We start from the raw sequence: 21,697 nt of genomic DNA, 5'->3' as shown, positions 1-21,697 counted from the left end.
CGGTTCATGACTAAGTCCCGTCATATCAAGCAGAAAAATTCGGCAGAAATGCAAATCTCAGGTCGTTCAACATGTAAATTGAAGCATTTTCATATATCAAACAATCTCCATATGACAAGGGTCCCCCTTACGAGACAATCCCACGTATACGTGATCTGGGTACTAGACTAGCAGTAACCCAGAACAGATATTTGAAGTTCAGTCACAACTAAATGGGATGGTAGAGAACGTAACTTGAACCACGTAAAGGCGAAAGGCCGATTCGTTTTGCTATGATCTTGAAGTTCCAGCACCCATCAACATAGTCCTCAATGCGACCTTTACCGCACCAACAGCGCTACGTTGCCTCATTTCGGGGCTCAGTCCATCTCCACCCTGGTTTTCACGATCCTCTTCGATCTGAACACCCACGAAATATGCAATCTGCCGAGGACAGCCACAGAAAAGCAGGTTGATTTGATGTTAAGGAAGAAACTAATCCTTTATATCTATATATATCAGAAATTAGAGGTCACCATCCAGCAAGACACCGATAAACTGGAATTTCGAGATGAGATTCCTGCTTATGTGCTACTAAACTGTATATATCAACATGCTTATGTGCTAAATATCAGCTAAAACATTTTATGAATTGGAACTGTTAAAAAAGATGGTACAACTTGGGTATTGTTGCTATTCACAGTGTTGAAGGACCCGATTTACTGTTTCCTAGCTTCCACATGAATTTCAAAGCAAAGACAATGGTGGCAAAAGAAGAAAGAAGATAGAAGTTAAACATATTTTAGCATGCGAAGCACCGTTTGGAACATGGAGGAGATATTACACTCAGATGATTTCTTCTGCAATAAACATAATCACATTCAAATTCACATTTGAATTGCAAGACTTATTTCAGTGCAAAGTAGTAAAATGATGTGATTCATCACACAACACATGCACCAACTTGATGAGGACTCATAACCCAATTAGACTAAATCACAGCCTCTCAAGAAAAAGAGACAACTAAAAGACAGGATTGAATTCAAGAGCATCAGTACAAGAATTCAGTTACATAACATTAATGTCATGAACATGTTGATATAGGCTTCAGTTTGTCTCCTCTTTGGAGGAGCTTCTTGAATGGCCAAAAAGGAACCTAATATTGTTTTGCTAACAAATCAATCATTACCCAAACAAAACAATGCAAAATACTTATTATGTAACCTGTGAGAATAGTTTTTCAACATATTTCCTCCTGGTCATTTGAAAACATCGTAGTTCTCTCCTCAATTGTCTAAGCATAAAGGCATACAAAAAGACTGACTTCACAGCCTCAAGTGTGTTAAAAATCAAAGCTTATTTGGGAGTTAATTCCATTTCTATCACTTTATAAGGAGCCTTCTGAACACAAAAATACTCATGAGCATTGCTCTTCCATGTCTTGAAAGCTGGAAAGAGACCAAACTTAAACATCCACAATGCAGATGAGTTTAAGAAGTTGTTTCATATGATAATACCTTGCCAGAAGCATTACGAACGGGTGATATGTGGAGTAGATTCCAGAACGGATTTCCATCCTTCCTGCAGGGAAACAGAAACTGAGATCATATGTTAAGTTCATTTTGATAAACTTATATTGAAAGGATAGACAAGTATCAACCTGTAATTCAAAATACGTACTGTGCATGGTTCTCTGTTCCGAATGCATTCCTTTATCTAGTAGAATTATAATCATTTAGCACTCAGCATGACATTGCTTAAAATTCAATTGAAAAAAAAAAAAAAAAAGAGAGAAAAAGGTCGCTGCCATCCACACTAGATAGTCACAGACCTGAAATAGAGCTGATGAGTCCGTATCCATCCCATTTAAGAACCTACAGTTTTGCCCCAACACTTCATGCCTAGAGTACCCTACAGAGATTAGAGTATGAAATCCCATGTAAGGTTTTATGCAAACAGTCCAGAACTTAGCCGAAGTCAGAAAATTCAGACAGAAGCTTAATCACATTGAAAAAACACTGTGTAATGTGTTTCTGATGAAGAATTCAAATCACCTGTCAATTTTAAAAAGGCGTCGCTTGCATAAATAATGGGCGTGTCTGGTAAGTGCACATCAGTTCTGGAAGCAAGATATACATGTTGCACCAAAGCCAAAACAAAGGAATCAGTAATGTCAATACAAGAGAAGGTGATGATGAAATTGAGACGATCAGGTACTTGTTAAAACTCACAATACAAAGCTTTGTTTGATTCTACCAAGAGATATAATTACAGATGAACTGAGAGGACTGGATCCGGGACATAAGCAGCGCTTCCCACAAACCAGCCTGCCGGTTGATTCACTGTAGTGAGTAAGCACCGACATAATGTGGCTGATAGCAGAGGCGGCCCTTCGCTTGTCCGAATCACTCGCCTCACAAGGCTCTTCTGCCTCTATCCCTGTCATATTCAGATGTGGAGCATGAAAACTTGCCAGAAACTACTAGGAAATTAAGACACAAATAAATTGAAGTCACAATTTTCTTCAATGAAAACTCAAATTCTGATATGCACGGAAATACCATCATATAATCTGTGAAGACTGTGATGATATCTCTTTTAAGGAATTGACACTGAAGCATTCGAAAGAATCATGGTCAAGATAACCATCAAGAAAGTCCAGATGTATGAAAGAATACGGCGCACATCATGGCTTAAACTTAGATGCAGATATGAACTTCAATTTCAGGTAACCTCAACAGATTCAAATTAGCATACACGTTCAAATTAGCCCATCCCAGTATCAACTAACGGAGGAGACCAAATTATACGATGAAACTAAAAAGGTAAACATCACAAACTAGTCGACATGATGAAACTAGCAAAGCATGGCCAGTTGACTGGAACCAGAACATCACTGAACTACCCCCTGGCCAAAGCATATCGGAGTACCGAACTACAAGAGAACGAATCACTACACCACTAGCAAATGCACATAAGAACAATTCAATTCCCAGTAAAAACACACACACCTCTGCTATCCGAATCCAAAACCGAACCGAAGGCCGAAACACGACCCAATTCCGCCAAACTATCCGAACACACTTCCCTCCTACAAGAGCCCAACACGACATCCCTGAGCGCGCCACCAACCTCCTCGCACAAGTTGACCCCGTTCCTCCCGTTGGCGGAACAGGACCGCCCCCAGCGCCTCGATATCGGCACCTGGACGGCCACGAAATGCGCGACCGCCCCGCCGTCGCGGTCGAACACGGGGCTCATGTGGAACAGCATCCACAGCGGGGTCCCGTCCTTGCGGTAGTTGAGGAGGCTGATCTGCAAGGGCCGCTCCTCGCGGATGGCCTCCCGGATCTCCATGACGGAGCGCCGGTCGGTGGCGGGGCCCTGGAAGATCCTGCCGTTGCGGCCGAGGACCTCCTCGCGGGAGTAGCCGGACATCTTGAGGAAGCCGCGGCTGGCGAACACGATGGGGTGGCCGCAGATGCACGGGTCGGTGATGGTGAAGTTGTCGGGGAGCTCGTCGAGGGCGTCGCGCGCGTGGGGGGAGTAGCGGCCATCGAACGACTGCTCTATCAGAGCCGATTGCGACCCCATCCCGACGCCGCTCCTTCTTCAGCTCCTTCGATGCCTTCTGCTGAGCAGTTCGAGCTCAATCCCATGTACGCGCGTCCTCCTCTGATTGCTGCTCCGGAAAATACTCGAAGGCCGAGCGAAATCGGACGCGACAGCGAGCGAGCGCGAGCGAGAGAAAAAGAGAGAGAGAGATGAGGGGCGAGAGAGAGGGGGGCTTAAAAAAGGCAAGCGAGGAAGCGACGGTGCGGGGCCGTTCGCTATCCGAAGTCCATAGATTTTCCCGCAGCGAACCTTCGCGTAAGGCGACAAAGGACGAGGCGAGAGGGGAGGGGAGGGGGGAAAGGACGGCGGCGATCGTACTTGCTTGCTGCTGTTGCTACAGCGGCGAAACAGTGGAGGAGGAGGAGGTGTGGCGTCGGTCGAGGGAGGAGGTCGTCGTCCGCGGCTGGGGCGAGCGACGTCGACGCATGTCGGTTTTCGCCGAGGGCGACGGCGGGGAGATTCTCGTGGGCCACCACCGGAGTGGAGGGGGAGAAAATATCTGGGGGCGCGAATTTGTGGTGCCGAGCGGGGAGAGGGATTTCGGTGATCGAGAGCGCGAGAGCGGAGAGGGAAAGGGGAGGGAGGAGGGGAGAAGACGACGCGAGAAGGAGCGAGCCAGCCACAGAGAGACAGAGAGAGAGAGAGAGACGAGAGTCACAGAAATGAGATTTTCATTTTCCATATTTTTAAATTACTTTTATTTTTATTTTTTTATTTTTTTGTCGTTGTCAGTTTGTCGACTCGGGGTGTTTATAATGACTCCTATTCACTACACTTATTTATAGCGGTGAGCGAGAAAGAACGACTGAACTGAGAATGGTTCGAACTGGATCGAATTGACACGTCGACTCCAGCTCTCCAATTCCGATTTCCGATTCCTAAAAATGAAATTTATGTCCAATCAAACTGCCTTAGACTGATTTTCTTTTTTTTATTTCTCACATTTTAATTATTTTAAGCTCGCATTTACTTCTCTTTCAGTTCTTTCTTTCTTAATATATTTAATCCTTTCCCAGCATTCAAAGCATTCGCCCTTTTAAACTCAACTAGTCTTATTGGACCTTCTCCAGTTTATTTATATGCTCTTTGGAAATCTTTTTTTTTTTTTCGAAAGCGTGGAGTTTCCTCTTTTTTACCTCTTTTCTTTTTTCATTTCTATATGTTTCTTTTCTATTTTTTATGTTGGAGCAAAACCAGGGGCCAAAGGTGGATAAGATTAAAGTACCCAAAGTAGCATGTGGGGATCCAAGGATGGATTGACGATTGCAACCCGAATACCTCTCTCGATAGGCCGTTGGTTTTGACTCAACCGTCATTGTTACTTATTAAGGATAATGACATAAGTAGTCCTTAAATTTTAATTCATTATGCAGTGTGGTCTCTTGAATTTTAATTTATTCAATATGATCTTTAGACTTTTGATAAAAATTTCATATAATCCCTAAATTATATAAAAATATTTAATATTATCATTTATCTTGAATTACTAGAAGGATGATATTGAACATTGTTATATGTTCGGCGATTACATCAAATGGATACTAAAAGTTCAGGGCAAAATTAAGGGACCACTTGTGTCATTATTCCTTATTTGCTATGTTAAGTTCGTTTTCGTTGGGATGAGATTAAAAAAAGAAAGAAGGAAATTGTAATAACCAACTAGGCTTGAATCGTTGACTACATAAGTGGCTCTGAGTCGGATCAATTTTATGCACAATTAATAGGATTTGAATGGGTGACTATTAGTTTCGGAGCGGAAAATCCTCTGATTGCAAACAAATCGAAAAGGTAAATCGTTTTACTTGGACAGCTAACAAGAGGTGATTATTGGCCGAGCTCACGACCGGTCAAGGCCCTCATGTCAGTCTTAATTTGTTACTCAGGATCTTCATCGTAAAAAAGCAAAAGGGATTACGGGTTTTTGAACTAGATGGAACAAGCTCCAGTTTGAACAGGCTGGGTTCGAGCTGTGCAACTGTATCGGCCTTATGTGATGGGCTAAGTTTCACGCAGCCGCCTTGAATTCACTTCCTACCTCCCTTTATTCAAACGATATCAAAAGATATCAAAAAATCTCACCCTTTAGCGAGACGCATCCGCCTCTGGCACTCCATCGTTCGGTACGTGAATACTTCGATGCCCAGATCGGAGAACAATCACGGCGCGAATTGGTTCCCCCCGGTGGGGAATACAAATTCACGCTGTTCTCATGCTAAATCGGGTTGAAAACGTCCATGAATCAGGAAGAAGAAGAAGAACAACAACAACAAAAGACTCCAATCGCCATCGCCGACGGAGCAGATAGTGGGGGCCCTTCGACAGAAGCGACAACGAAGAGAGTCACAGACAACCTCGCCATGCGCACTCCTTCGAGTACTAGAACCAGAACGGGGCCAGAAAGAACCTCCCCCGGAAGAGGACGTGCTTCCACCAGAAGCCACTCCTTGAAGCTTATCTCTTAGCCCCCCTCCGCCTTTTGTTTCGACCTAATCATTGGACCTGGAATCTTTAACACGGACACCCATTTAATATTTCGTTGGGTCGAAAAAACAAATTTTTTTATTTTTTTTCTAGAAAATTAGTTTTGCTTTTCCGTGATCGGTTTACCCTTTGCAATTATTGTTCTGATTTTTTGTTATCGTGGAATCTTGCAACACGCTGTTCAGGATAAAAAGGACTCGAATAAGGGTATGGATACGGGCATCAAACCAAACCGTACACCCGAATCGAAACTTTTTGGTTTTTTCGGTTTAGATTTTGTTTTTGTTGGGTGAATTATTATAAGATGGACACTGTACTTGTTTCGGTTCAGTACACGCATTATTCAACGGAAGAGACGATCGCAAACATAAAAAGAGGGAAAGCCTGTATGCCATGTAAATCGTGTTTCTAAGTAAACGAATAATCACACCAAAACTCGCAATTTCATGTTCCTGTTCAGGTCAAGTTGCCTAGAAATCCAACTTACCCTGTCGACAACCCTAGCTGTGGAGGCTCAAGTCCATGTGCTGGGCGATCTCCGGTCCAGACTGAGGGATCCCGAATCCGGTGATCTGGCCTCCGGGGCAAGATGACTCAAATTCAAGCCAAGCAAGTCTCGAGTTTAGGGACTCAGGTTCTCAACTCTATCAACCCAGCGCTAGAGGTTGCCTCGCAGCGGCGAAGGTCCAGTCGTATTGTAAAAGACATATGCCGATTCCCTTCAACCAGCTATATCTTAGTTTTAAAGATAACCTTTTCACCGATTATGAAAAGATCTTCAATAGACTCCAATCCTAAGAATTCAAACATACAAAAAAGTAAGGAAATTGTTTTTTGGTGGTTAAACACTCTATGGTTAGTTAATGACATTGCTGCTATAGATATTTAGATATTTAATATTTTGGATACTTTCTATAATTTTTCAATATCTCATTTTGATTATACGGATCTAATTTGATTCTCTCGGATGATCTTATAATGAGATTTATAAATAAGCTCATATATTCTCCTATTTCATTTGCCATGGCGGATCGAAACTTGCTTTTGCTATTAAGAGCATGCATAATAGCCATTTTGTTTCACTGTTTGGTTTTTGTTCAAGAGAATGGGTTTAAGATGGAAATGTGTTTGATAGTGCAATTTTTTTCTATTTCTAGAATAACTTTTAGTCAAAAAATAGATTTACAATAGAAATGAGAAAAAAATTCTTTTTAATTTTTAAAACAAAATTGAAAAATAAAAACTTTTATCATCGCTTACCCATTCTTATTGTTTACATTGTCGCCATCGCCCATCTGAAAGGACAGGCTCCTATATTATTTATCAAATGAATTTATATTTTGATAATTGATATTTTATGTTATCATTAAACATATATTTTGACTCAGAAATTCATCAAATCAAATGGACGGAAATAATCAGAAATTAATTTTTAAAATAGAATGGTTATTATTCGGAGACATTTGTGCTTGGGATCCGTCGGCGAATGAAAATTTTCCCAGACTTTGCTTCGTCGGGCGGAAAGCGACAAGAGACCGAGGGTCGACGTGGAACCACCGCCGCAAACAACAAACCAACCCGAAATAATATAAATATAAATATAAATAAATCCTCAAAATTAAAAAATCGATAAATAAAATGCACGAATCCGACGTCGGTGCTTATCCACACGCGTCGCCCCTCTGCCCATTGGACAAGCGGCATCTCGGACGGAGGGACAGCCCCTACCTTTGTCGGCCACATTTAAAACTTTTCTATTATATCCATCGCCGAGTGCAATTGCCTAAATTCCCTTAGAAAAAATACAAAGAAAGCACCGCTCGTAACTCGAATTTTAATTCGAATTCATCTTTTATTTTTCGTCTCGTGAAAAATACTAACCGGATCTTAATTTCTGCTCCCGACATTATCATATCTCGTGAAAAATACAAACAATGGGTATTGAGTGTCCTCTAACTCTAATTCTCACATATATCCTCACATAAGAAATGTTTATCTAGCGTTAAAGGTAAAAAGGTCAATAGAAGAGAAGGATTTGCTATGTGGATATCGTTTTTTTACTTTCGTTTCAAGAACTTGATGGATCCCAAAATAGGTACGTTAATCTTTCTACTTAACTATGTTTATCTTTTTTTATGATTATGGAGATCTTTTGATTGCGTAATTTGCATCCAACAAGCACCGCTCGTAACTCAAATTTTAATTCGAATCGATCTTTTTTTTCGTCTCATGAAAAAAATACCAACCGGATCTTAATTTATGCTCCAACATTATCATATCTCATGAAAAAGTACAAACGATTGGTATTCAATTTCTATCCCATTTTATTTTCGTTGAAAATAACGCCGCTAATTATATGGCGCACTGTGTATTCCACGACCCACCAGTCATGTTAAAGCAAAAGGCATGCGTGCACGAGCTTCCTCCATCTTTATGTTAGGGATTCTATATATATACGGCGCATTTTGGTTGGTCTTGGGGAAATGCCTTTTAATAAATACAAATATCTTTAGGATAAAAAGGTTTTCGGGAATGTTCAAACGTTTGGCAAATTACGCATTTGAAAGTGGCTTGTGTAAAAATACTGTTTTGCAAAACTTATTATAAATGAGCTTTTGCTTTAAATTTTTTTTTTTTAATCTGAAAATCAAATCCGGCGGCCAGCAGTGCCGGACAGCTAGATCTGGCCGGTTGAGGTCGTGACCTTAAGTGATGCTGTTGCCGCGACCTCAGGCGCCTAGAGGCACAGAGGCCAAATTTGGTGACCGAGGTCGAGGCGGACCTGGGCGGTGTGACCTCGGGCGATGTTTTCTATCCCATTTTATTTTCGCTTGAAAATAACAGGTCGCACCAACGGTGGTCATATGGCGCATTGTGTATTCCACGACCCACTAGTCATGTTAAAGCGAAAGGAATGCATGCACGAGCTTCCTCCATCTTTTGACATTGCCTGTTACAGTATTAAAAATTTCTTTGCAAAAATTTTTTAGACCCAAATTCTAATAGCCCTATATATATAGGATAATATAGAATTATCTTTGTATATTCTTTTGATTTTTTTCCTAAAATATCTTATAGATTATACTTCATTTTACCTATTTATTCCTGCCTTATGCCTTGATGCTATACACAACTTGCTTAAGAGTTGATGATGATTCCTACCACGAGAGAGGGAGGAGGTAGCCGAGGCACAAATACAATCAATAAAAGATTTTCGTTTTGGAATTCAGCATTGTTATAGAATACTCGCATGATCACATAAATACCGTTAGATGCTTCCTTGCTATTAAGGCATATTTTATCTATTACTTGGGAATTTTCTTCTCCCCTAAGATCTTCATTCCTCGTAGGATCAATATTCAGGAAATGATCGAGCGATGGATGAGGCGGGAGGAAAAGATTTTAGAGGAAGTGAAATTGCGAGAGTGAAAGGAAAAGAGGAAAATTACCTTTGATTTCCTACTGCTACAAGAGGGTGTTTATTCACAAATCCTGCCATAAAGCTTTTATTTCCACTTCATCCATGGCTCGACCGTTTCTCAACATGAATCATTCGAGAAATGAATGTCAGGGATTGGAGAAGAAACAAGTTTTAAGAGTCGAGTTTCAAGGTAACGTATAAAATGTGGTTGTGAAAATGCTATGAATCCCTTAAGAGCAAGGAAACGTCTGACAATATCATGCGAGTACTTTACAAATAATAACGAGTTCCGAAAATAAAAAAAGTTATTTCGCTAGTCTGCGCCCCTCAGTCTACTCATTATGCTGCTGTTCAGAGAATCCCGTGGTACTTCGGGTACTTTGACACGGTATTTGTTTTTGTCATCATCTTCTCCTCCTGAGTCATGTGCTTATTCCTATGTTGATTGCGGTCCTAGTGCAACTAATCGTCAGTCCGTCATGGGATTTTGCATTTTCCTTGAAAATTCTCTCATTTCTTGGCGCGTCGAGAAATGATAAATTGTCTCTCGCTCCTCTAGCGAGCCTGAGTATCATGCCATAGCTGACACCACTGTTGAGATTGTCCGGTTTTGTCATTTGCTTGCCGAAATGGGCATCTCCCTCCAAAGTCCACTCTTCTATCCAAACTCTCGCTATTTGATCCACTTTGAGTTTGAGGAGGTGCTACAGTATCTTGAGGATTCTGTATATATCATAGGATATTATAGAATTATTCTTTATATATTCTCTGGGATTGTTTCCTAGAATATCTTATAGATTAGATTTTACTGTACCTATTTATTATGGCCTTATGCATAAACGCTATACAGAGCTATTTCCTAAATTTGTCGACTGCCGGTTCAAGGTTACATTTTTCTCAATTTTCGGGCATGCTTGGATTTGACCAATTGCTCGTTCATGGCTTTTTTGCCCTAGAAAGTCATTTTTTCAAGCCATTTTGATTTGTCGCTCAAATCCAAACTCGAATGCTCCCCTTTCCCCTTCCTTGGGTGGTAGTCATAAGAGCTAAGTACATGTGGGATAACGCATCGAATCTTTTCTAACGTCACCGTTCATTAGAAATTTGATAGGAATCGGATTTGAGTATCGATTGAAAATTAGATACTTTTTTAATGAGGTAGAGAACGCTAAAATTAAAATTGGGATCGAGTTGAAGTTAGCATTTTTTCAAGCTAGCCAGCTCCTTTCTAGTATATTTTGATTCCGAAACCATTCGCTATTACACATGTCACTAATTAAATATTTTTTTCCCACACCTCCTTTTTCTAGAGAGGAACCAAAAGCACAAGTCACACAAAATCGCACGCCCAAATACGTACGAATCTGTCCATAGGGAGAGATGCCAAGAATTCACGACATTTAATCTTAGTTCATTTAAAAAATTACTTGCATTGCTTGCAATAATTTATCGATAAGAAATATTTATATTATCAAGATAACAATTTATGTTTGGATATCTTTGTAGATGACAAATATATCTTTAGGAAAATATTTTTTAAATCATTTATTTTACAAAACAAATGAAGCCTTAAACTTAAAACGAGATGAAAGATAATAATATTATGACTTTATTTGTTTCGCGAAGAATAAATAATTTAAATAATTATTTTCTTGAAAACAAACTCTCACATCGCGTGAATTAATCAGTCAATCAATTTTTTTATTGTGAACAACAGTTTACGTTTGAACATTTGGATGGACGATGAACATAATTTCTATTCACTTCGGAAGGTCGTGGCGAGCATGGATCGGGCCGGGCCAGGTGGGAATCCCAAGCCCGAATGTGGGTAGGGTCGGGTCGGGGAAGGCCCATATGTCCCTCTGGGCCTGGGGCCCGTCGCGCGGGGCCACGATCCGATCCGATCCGATCCTCTCTCCGTTCGCATATTCTTCGCTCGCTCGGGCCCCGGGGCGACGCCGAACATCATCGGGTGGGGACGAGGACAAAGCGACGGAGCAAACTTTCGCGCGTCATAATTGAAATTCCAGCTGCCGCTTTTGGCGATGCGGATGCATCGGGAAATGCGAACCCCCCCTCCAAAGAAATCGAATAATAATGTCGAAAAACATTAATTGCCCCTCCCCCCACCTTCATTACTTCAGTCCACTCGAAGAGTAAACATTAACAAACCTAGGATGGATCGACCCGTTCGAGCTTCTGCTTGTTCCTAGTCACCGGGGTCATTATATTCAATAATAATTTTATTATCAGGGGATAATTGCCCCAGTAAATTATGAGGGCAAAATACCAATAATTTTTTTAGAATTATGCTCATTACGACATAAATATATTGAATTTTTATGTTGTTAAAAATCTTAAAATTATCTACTGTGAGATGAATATCTTAATTATTTTTTTGTGTCGAAAAACTTAATTTGTATATATATATACCATCTTTTTTGGTTTCGTCCTTAATTTAGTTCGAAATTTTAGCAACGTAGGAAAATATTCAAAGCATTTGTGTCGTGGTGGGGATAGTTTGGGGTTTTTGTGTTATTGACAATAATTATAACTTATTGTATGGATCCCGATTTAATTATAAGCTTTTTCAATTTTGTTAAGGTAAATCTTGACCTTGATGTGAAATTTCAATGTAGTGCAAGATAGATTGGGCAAAAAAAATCTCTAATTAGTCAGCTAATTAAATGGTTCAGTTCGGTCAATTTGTGTGATCATCCTGCCGTCAAAGTTGAAAATCAAAATGGGAATTGTCTCCAGAAATTGCAAGTTGCCTCCATTATGAAGTGAGGTCTTGGATTGCTGTCTAGCGAAACATCAAATTACATAATAAAAAACCTAATCTTGGATTAGATGCATTAGAAGAAAGCCTACCTGCTCTTGCGTTATGTGCGCGAGAAGTTGAGTAATTAGTCTATTAGCAAAGTTAGTAACGTTCCACCTTTCAAATCTTGACATTTTCCAGTTGCGAATTATTCAAGTATATCCACTTAGCGTGAGCTACGTGGAATTCGCTCTCTCTCTCTTTCTAAATTAGCTGCATGAGACTATCTTATTCCATCTTTTTTGTTCTTTTTTCTTTCTCTTGGACTCTTTCAAAAACAATTTATAATGTTTTCGCATAATTAGTTGAAAACTTCATCGAACATCTTCATTGACTTTGTATGTTAAGGTTGAAAATCTTCTTCCATGGACGGTTTAGGGAAAATACTCACGTGTTGATTTCGTAGATACAGACGATTCAAAATTGTAGTTGCTTAGGTTGGAATGAGGTCATTATTGACCAAACAATATAAGACTTATTAAGCTATCGAGTCACACTCTTGAATTTCTCAATAAATTCAATTGCTTCATAGGTAAACTAACGATGATAAATATTTACCTACATAAAATATGGAAAGCCCATTCATGTCTCGAGGAATATAGTTAGGAGATATAAATATAATAAATTTAACCTCGTTTTTGGATAAGCACTAGAAAACAAATCGAAATGTGTGTTTAGTTGAGTGTAATAATTTGTTCGCGGATTAATTTTTTAGATTTTCACATGTTTGATTCGCTGAAAACGATTAGTTAATGTTAAAACCATTTACAATTAAATAAAGTACACAAATTCAAAGTTATAATTCATTTTTATGAAAGTGATTTATCACATGTAATTTATTAATTTTATGCGCCGATACAGTATTCTGTTGCTTGGATTTGGCATTTTCTTGGAGGTAACATAAAGCTAAGCAATATCCACCTATTGGATTATAATATCCGGCACGTTTTTGGAATAATTAAAGTTTTTAGGTGTCCTAATGCCTCCAAATATCTGTTTAAATTAATCGAAAAAAAGCATTCGCAGCCCCCATTCAGGAAAGATGCATAAAAAAATTGCAACTCCGAAAACCCTTTTTTTTTTTTAACAAGAGAAAAAGAAGCTTTGTCATTACTCTAAATTATTAAAATTTTAAATTATTTTTAATTTATATACAGTTAAAGAGCTCAATTTTAAAATAAAGAAAGCAAAAAAGGGGTAATTAGAAAATCGAAAAAGCGGGGGAGGCGCAGCATGCCGAGCGGTGTGTACGCCCGCAAGCCAAAATCCAAGCTGACGCGCGCGTTGGGCGTCCGCCTACCCCCGCACCGATGACACGTCACCATCAAGTGGGCCCCACCCTTTCTTTTCTCTCTCTCTCCTACCCGTCCTTCCCGCACTCCAGCGCTCTGCCCGAGCTGCCCGCCCCTCGCCTTTTGCAGCTCCCCACCCTGCCCTGTACGGTCGTCAGCCAGCGGATTTTCAAAAATTAGCCGATGGTAATGATGCGGGAATTATTAGCTACTTTGGATAAACGGTACGTGTACTTAAAAGAAAGTCGAGTGATTGAATATTCATCTACCCGATAACGAACATTTATAGATATTTCTACACTAATAATAGTAATAATTCAAGTTTGATTGTTTGCTGAATATAATTGAGACCCGGCGATCTAAATTTCGAACTTCATTCTTGACACGGGTTAGAAGTCCCTCGATACACGGGAACTTTGTCTGTACAGTAATAATTGGCGGCACCGCGCGAATTTACTGTATCCACAAATCGTGAATTTCCCTCTTATAAAGAAAAATCCAACCCAGAAAAAAAAAATTCGAATTTGCATACGCCATTAATGCCTAATGTCCAAGCTCCCACTCGGCACATTACGCGACGACGGCGAGACCGCGAGTACAATGCAGTTCAACGCCCTCGCAGCCAGGCAGGCCAGCCTGCCGGGCTGCCCGTTTTCTCCGGGCAGCTGCTCCGGCTCCCCGCTTTTTCTGAGTCATCGATTCCATCGTTGAGCGAAAGAGATTTTTCTTCTTTAAAAAAAAATTGCAGAAGAGAGAGAAAGAAGAGAGAGAAAGCAGGGAGACGAGAGAGAGGGAGGCGATATATAATTCAATCGAAATCCCCACATTTTTTCTTGTTCGTTCGCTCGCCCCCACTTTTTCTTTTTAAACGGTCAGCTTTTTCGCGTCCTTTGCTCCCCCCCGCTGCGATTTTCTCGTTCCCTCCCTTCCCCTCATTTTTTTCACCGCATCGGCATTATTACTCTTCCTCTGCACTTCTTTCTCTCTCCTCCTTTTCCTTTCTTTTTTCTGGGGCTCCGGAGCTTGGAGGGGCGTTCTTCTTTCGGGAGTGTGTGAGTGTGATCGCGTCGGTCAGTTCCGCCCCTCTTCAAAATTCGCGAGCTCGAGGCGCCGGTAAATATCTCGCCTTTTCCCCCCCCCCGCCGGCGGATTTCGAGCTTGTTGCTCCGGTCGCCGCGGCGGCGCCGGCGTCGGCGGTGAGCATGATCTGGGTCGTCGCTCGTTCGTGATCTCGGAGCTCCGCCGTTCGTTTCGCAGCCTTGCAGTCAGCTGGTATTCTCAGGTGCCCCGCGCAAGCGACGGCGAGGAGCTCTCCGCCGCCGCCGCCCCCCTCCTCCTCCTCCTCCGCCCGCCCGGCTGTTTGTCAGGTTCCGATGCTTTTGAGGGCCGACGGTTACGAGTCTCGTGGTTTCGAATTGGAGGGGGTGGGGGTTCTTGGGTCCCAGGGTTGATGATTTGGGGATTTTCCGCGGTTAGGGTTCCAGAGAGATGAGCGTCGTCACTGGCAGCGGCGGCGGCGGCGGAGCTGGGGGTGGGGGCGACAATGGCAAGGTCGAGGCTTGGGACTCGGGCGAGTCGATGGGGAGGAAGAAGAAGAAGAGCAAGGACGGCGGCGAGCGGAAGAAAGCGGGAGGTGGCCGGGAAGACGGTCTCGGCGGCGACGACGACGACGATAGCGTGGGGGTGAAGGAAAGCGGTTGTTGGGTTAGGTTGAGGTTCATAGGGAGCTGCATCTCCTCAAGATCCAAAGTCGATAGCTCCATCAGTGGTACCAGTACTAATTACGGTAATGTTCCCCTTCATTTTTGACCCGATTGTGTGCTTCTTTAGCTTCAAATTTTCTTTCTTTTTTTAACTTTCAGTGCGTTTGTCTCTAAGCGCCGTGGGTTTTGAGGTTGACAGGATGTTGTTTGAACTTAGGCTTTTTCAATCTGTTGGGGGCGACCTGTAGGTAGGATTGTCTAGTGCATTTCATGGGTTTCTACCTCTATGTTTACTAGTGCATTTCATGGGTTTCTACTTCTATGTTTACTGGACCTTGAATGACCGGACATCGTGCTTCTTCGGGTTCAATATTTTTGACTTTCAGTGCGTTTGTCTCTAAGCTCTGTGGGTTCTGAGGTTTACGGGATGTTGTTTGAGCTTAGGTTTTCATTCTTATCGGGGCGACCGGTAGGATCGTTCAGTGCATTTCATGAGTTTCTGCCTCTATTATACTTACTGGGTCTTGTTATAAATATGTAGTGAAAAGAGCTAGTGAGTTTTGCCAATGTTGTTGCTGTACCATGGGTGGCTCTTTAGAAGCTGAAGCGAACATGAGGAGTTTTGTCATCTTCATGGAAATCAGAACTGTGGAGAGCCTCTTCCCTTTTTACCTCGACTGGAATGAGGAGATAATGAGACCAAATATTGTTTCACCATTAATGAGAATGAAGATAATGGAAATCGAAAGAAAAGAGAAGAAAAGACATTTGACAGAGCAAGCTAGTGCACCTTCAGAGCTTGATAGATAAAAACCTGACACGGCACTCGTAAGAGAATCCACAGCAAATGAATGACTTCAACCTAGGCAAGACCCTACTTGCTGGTTTATCCATCATCCAATCCACAACAATTCGAATGAAAGCCTGTTTTCGAGAGCTTGAAATCCACCATTTTTCTACCTGGAATCTCAGGATTTGAATACCCATATCGATCCAATCTAGCGTTCCTTCTGTGCTATGTCATGGTGGGTTGCAGCAAGGGAAGCACTCGCAGTGCTTTAGGGAACCGTTAAGTTATCCAGTAAGTTTCAGCTTTAAACAGAGCATAGTGGCTCTTATTAGCTTCTCCTTTAAAATTGAACGTCTAGTAATTTCTATAGAAATGTTTAAGAAGAATGAGGCAATGGCAACTAACTATTGTTACCAGTATTGTGGTGTCTTCAACAAATGATCTCTTCTGATGTATATAGACAATATACTTCGGACTTCAGATCAAAATGCTGCGGCAGCATTAGCATGAATATGCATGAATTTGCTGGTTTATTCTTGCCACTGGAGACATTGCTTCCAGCCTAATCCGTTGCCTTTACCGTAGCTGGTTTTTCTACCATCTTTTGGTTGGAGAATTTTGTCCATTGGAATGCAGAAATTGTATTTATGGTTGATTTTTAATTTAGGTTAGACAATGGGAATACCTTACCAGTTTTGCAGAAAGACCTTTTTCTAGGTTTATGGTGGTCTTTGTGATACATACATATTTGCATTAGAGAGATATTATGGGGCAAAATAAAGAGTAGACCTTTTGTTCTCGTTTGGTAAATTGAAGAAATAAATGGCTAGGTTAGGGTTTCAATTCATGTAAGGTTCATGATTCATCTCATAAAGGCAGTGTAATAGGGCATCGATACTAATTCATCCAATGTTTAGATTTTGTTGCTCGTTTTTGAGGATTTATATTCTTTTTCACTTTTACTGACTCATGCATCTTTTCTTTTTGCACTTAAGTTTTTCTTCAGTAAGTCACTTACCACACCACACGCACACGCACGTGCACATTCAGGCGCCTGAATGCTGGTGGGTGCATTTCAGTAAAATCTATTGGAATGTTGGCTTGAGAAGCCATTGGTAATTGTTGTGCAGTTATGGATTGTCTAGTCATAGGTAATGACAGGTCATGTCTATGTCATAGGACACTAGTTTGTGACAGCTCTAGAGTTGCTTGAGGATATGAATTTACCAAACAAGAGCTATGATTGACAAATTTCCTTACAAGGAAGATGGACAATTTCTCGTTCTGAGTTATTTTTGAAAAAAGCTGAGGTGTCCTATTGAGTTCTGAGTAGGTATAAGCTGAAAATTGTAAGCTAGTTCATGAATTATTTTTATCTACTGAGAAGGAGTCGATGGTGATTGCATAGAATTAATTTAGCCCATCTCAGAAAATCGGGTAGGCTATGTGCTGTGAGTTGCACAACTCACTTCGATTGCGAGTTATATTGTCCTAGTTATCTGTTGTATGCAACATTTACCTCCCTGATTTGCTATATACCATAGTCTAACTTAAAACATCTCCAAGTGTATGCTCAAGTTCTGATGAACTGTTCATGTAACATGCTTTGGCCTGTCTTCACAATGGATAATTCAATTTGCAGTTACTGTTTGGAAAACTGGCTTGCTGCATATTGTTTATTGAACTGTCTGCAATCCTTGCTTACTCACTTGTATAATATGCATTTTATTTATTTATTTCTTTATTTGTTTGAGCAGCAGAAAGTAAATTTACAAATGATACGAGCAGAGACCAGCCTGCTCCTCCTGCGGTTTCATCTACGACCACTAGCAATACAGAAAGTAACTCTTCGACTTCCAAACTTGAAGAGGAACTTAAAGTTGCCTCTCGCCTGCGAAAGTTCAACTTCAATGATCTTAAGTTAGCTACAAGAAACTTTAGACCTGAAAGTCTACTTGGGGAAGGTGGTTTTGGCTGCGTCTTCAAGGGTTGGATCGAAGAAAATGGGACTGCTCCTGTGAGACCTGGCACTGGGCTTACTGTTGCTGTTAAAACTCTCAATCATGATGGGCTTCAGGGTCACAAAGAATGGCTGGTGACTTATCACTCTATTCACCTTTTTGTATCTGAATTATTGCCTATATGCTTGTTAACATGGCTTCTGATGAGTTGCACTTTCGATGTGGCAGGCTGAAGTGAATTTTCTTGGTGATCTAGTGCATCCTAATTTGGTGAAATTAATCGGATATTGCATAGAAGATGACCAAAGGCTGCTAGTGTATGAGTTTATGCCAAGGGGGAGCTTGGAGAACCACCTCTTTAGAAGTATGCGGTTGTCCTGTATTGTGTGCTTGACTGCCCTCAATAATGTCTTTTGCATATTATATATACTATCTGTATTCATTGCATAATGATCTTTCTGTAGCTGGATATTGAAGTCCTCTCTCCCGAACAAGTTACTATATTGCTAATACTATGGATGTCGATCTCCACAGAAAATCATATTTATTACCACATTATCGGTCTCTTCTCAAAATACAATAGATTTGGGAAATTTTTTTACCTAAAGAGTTTGTTGTGATGTTTGACTTGTGTAGGAATTGTTATGCACTAGATGCTGAACGTTTTATTCCGCCTGAAAAGTTTTGGCGCGAATTGTCTGTTGGATGACAGTGTCTCTGAGAACCCAAAAAGCACACTACTTTGCGGCTTTGCTTAATCAAGTTAGAATTGGCATTGATGCTTTAGGCCAGGAAAAACGAAGGGAATGGGATAAAGGGGGACTGTTTTTAACGGTCATGAAATATCGCTCTTTAGCAACTTCATCAATCCGATAACCTTAGGCATCCTTTTGGTATCTTCTACTTGTAGTTTCTACATCACGAATTATGTAGTTATTGTTCTTGAATTTTTTGGAGGAAATATCCAGTAGTGCCCTATTGAGGATGGATTGTGCTAAAAATTTGCTAGTACTTTAGAAATCAATTAAATGGGAAACATACTTCGTAATTTGGTGACTCGACTATGTACTAGATGTGGTTATTTATATGCCATTAGGTATCAAAATGCTAAGCTCACCTATGTGTAGCATCATTTCTCATCCGACCCAAGTAAAAATAGGTATTATGACATGCTGTAGTTTCTAATATATTCCCGGTCATTTTTGAAAAGTTGGTGCTAGTATTTAATTAAGCTCCTATCTTAATTTTGCTGTGGTTGCAAACATTTTGTGAGTTAATTCCTTTGTTTTTCTTTGTACTGGGCCTATGTAGGAGCTCTGCCTCTCCCTTGGTCTATCAGGATGAAAATAGCGCTAGGTGCTGCAAAGGGTCTTGCTTTTCTTCATGAGGAAGCGGAAAGGCCGGTGATATATCGTGATTTCAAAACTTCCAATATCCTGTTAGATGCTGTATGTCCTAAATTTGCGACAACATTTTGTCTTCCTTTTTAAGCCTATCATGTTATTCAATTCTTTTAATTGTTTGCCTTTCAGGACTACAACGCCAAGCTTTCTGATTTTGGGCTTGCAAAAGATGGTCCCGAGGGAGATAAGACTCATGTCTCAACACGTGTCATGGGAACATATGGCTATGCTGCCCCAGAATACGTGATGACCGGTACGTTATTGTTTTACAGTATGAGCTATTTGACAATGAGAAACGTATGGCTGACCTGCATAAAGGTGGCTGGGTAATAACTAACGTGTCAAGTGAAAAGAGAATGGTTCCAATCAATGCGCCTTATGTATGCATTGTTCCGCCGTTACATATTGGTGTGGAAACTTATGACAAGCAGACATTTGCGCCAACAATCGTTAGCTGTCGATAGATTTGGGAATTCCACCATCCTGATCAAAGATGGAAAAAAATGATTGAAGGTTATTAACCAATATACTTCATTTATCCTGTTGTCTTATATCTTTGTAAATGGTCACAACGTGCTGGCATGGTACACATAACTATAGTCATTCTTGCACTGAATGTACAAATGAGTTTTCTCGGTCTGGTCTTGTATGCAGTCTTTTTTTTTTTGGTAAATATCTATGCAGTCTAGTGATATGTTAATCCTCTTCTTTTCCATGTGATTGATTATTCTGCATCGTTCTTACTTCTGAAATTTTACCCCTGGCATAGCATGTGAAGTTCTTGTAGTCATTACCTGTATTAATGGTTGGTGTCTTCTCATGTTCTTTGTTTGGAGGAAGCTTGATAATATTCTGGACCCTGCAAACAATACTCGCTAGTGGAGAAACGCTGAGTGTGAGCCATAAGTATGGATGTCATGAGTTAGAGTTCCTAGGTGATTCATATTTAGTTTTATTGGGTTGCAGAGGTCGTGGCAAGGGTGTTCCTAATGTCGACTGCTTTTCTTGTTTAAGTTGGGGGAGGTGTGCAAATGTTTTAATTGTTTTTGATGGCTAGATGTGGGCGAGACGTCTGATGGTTTGCCATGGGTTATACTTGCCTGAAAATAGGACCAAATGGTGCTTACTTCACATATCCCTGTCTCCTGTCTAGCCAGCTCACATTCACTATTGCAGGGCACCTTACTTCAAGGAGTGATGTCTATAGTTTTGGTGTGGTGCTTTTGGAAATGCTGACCGGAAGAAGATCCATGGACAAAAATCGACCTAATGGCGAGCATAACTTAGTTGAATGGGCTCGGCCACATCTTGGAGAGAGAAGAAGATTCTACAGATTGATAGATCCACGGCTTGAAGGTCACTTCTCGATAAAAGGTGCCCAAAAGGCTGCGCAGTTGGCTGCTCACTGCCTTAGCCGAGATCCGAAGGCTCGTCCCCTGATGAGTGATGTTGTTGAAGCTTTGAAGCCTCTCCCAAATCTCAAGGATATGGCAAGCTCATCATACTATTTTCAGACCATGAGGGCGGAGCGCATAGGGTCGAGCCCAAATGCTAGATATGGCATTCAATCGCAAGCAGGAGCGAATGCAAGGAATAGGAGTCTTTCGATACCGAATGGGACCCATGCATCCCCATACCACCATCAGTATCCTCATCAATCTCCAAAACCGAATAGTAAACCATAGTGATGGGTTTAGACTTAGCCGCCCCATATTCAACCCCTCTCCCCCCAATTTATTTCCTTTTCTTATCTTTTCTCAGTATAGGAGTTGATTTTCACCTAAACATTTGCGCTTGATTACTGAAACGGTGACGGAGAAAAATGTGCTTGAATGGTGATGTGTTTTGACATCCTTGAGCAGAGGATGTCTGGAAAGGTGAAGCGTTTCTGGCAGTGTCTATTTTGACCCATATGGAACTCGTTTGGAGATATGCTGAAGCTTGTTGCCTCATTTCCCTTGCTTCTTTTTCCTCCTTAGCTTTGCTCTCATATTACCCTCAATACAATGGCACGGTTTATGCGAGAAGAAAAAAAGCCCATATCCATTGTTTACATACCTTTTCTGCATGCGAGTTCCTATGGTACTTGATATGTTTTCCATTTATAAGGGCTCAAGTACGTTTCTCAGCTGTAACAATTTCAAATCAAAAACATCGTTTTAGGAATTCTTTCGGTCAGACGATTTCTATATAAAATCAGTTTGTTTTGTCAGAATGTGTAACCAATT

At 40.9% G+C, this 21,697-nt stretch overlaps 2 protein-coding genes across 7 annotated transcripts; one reads left to right on the top strand and one right to left on the bottom strand.

The window, feature by feature from the left end:
* Positions 1-62: 62 nt before the first annotated feature.
* LOC104453985 (protein TWIN LOV 1) lies at positions 63-4,219 on the bottom strand. 5 transcript variants are annotated; one of them, XM_010068661.3, is made up of 7 exons: positions 2,991-4,219; positions 2,211-2,418; positions 2,034-2,098; positions 1,811-1,890; positions 1,640-1,695; positions 1,497-1,577; positions 63-423 (listed from the first exon to the last, which is right to left on the bottom strand). In XM_010068661.3, exons 1-7 carry the CDS (start codon positions 3,571-3,573, stop codon positions 360-362), a joined length of 1,137 nt encoding a protein of 378 aa, XP_010066963.2. In that variant the 5' UTR covers positions 3,574-4,219; the 3' UTR covers positions 63-359. The 5 variants fall into 5 exon arrangements, with proteins under 5 accessions (XP_010066963.2, XP_010066964.2, XP_039173065.1 ...); XM_010068662.3 differs by having other exon boundaries at positions 1,497-1,560; positions 1,660-1,695; XM_039317131.1 differs by having other exon boundaries at positions 1,497-1,560; positions 2,034-2,114; positions 2,236-2,418.
* A 10,153-nt stretch (positions 4,220-14,372) lies between these two features.
* LOC104453983 (probable serine/threonine-protein kinase PIX7) lies at positions 14,373-21,421 on the top strand. 2 transcript variants are annotated; one of them, XM_010068658.3, is made up of 6 exons: positions 14,373-15,398; positions 17,866-18,200; positions 18,295-18,430; positions 19,378-19,514; positions 19,599-19,722; positions 20,646-21,421. In XM_010068658.3, the coding sequence occupies exons 1-6, from the start codon at positions 15,101-15,103 to the stop codon at positions 21,152-21,154; spliced, it is 1,539 nt and encodes a 512-aa protein (XP_010066960.1). In that variant the 5' UTR covers positions 14,373-15,100; the 3' UTR covers positions 21,155-21,421. The 2 variants fall into 2 exon arrangements, with proteins under 2 accessions (XP_010066960.1, XP_010066959.1); XM_010068657.3 differs by having other exon boundaries at positions 14,374-15,398; positions 17,863-18,200.
* Positions 21,422-21,697: the final 276 nt, after the last annotated feature.

This window comes from Eucalyptus grandis, chromosome 7, assembly GCF_016545825.1.
Source record: "Eucalyptus grandis isolate ANBG69807.140 chromosome 7, ASM1654582v1, whole genome shotgun sequence".
In the NCBI taxonomy this organism is placed as follows: Eukaryota; Viridiplantae; Streptophyta; class Magnoliopsida; order Myrtales; family Myrtaceae; genus Eucalyptus; species Eucalyptus grandis.
The sequence above is the reverse complement of the archived record's forward strand: the minus strand, read 5'-3'. Positions and strand labels throughout refer to the sequence as shown.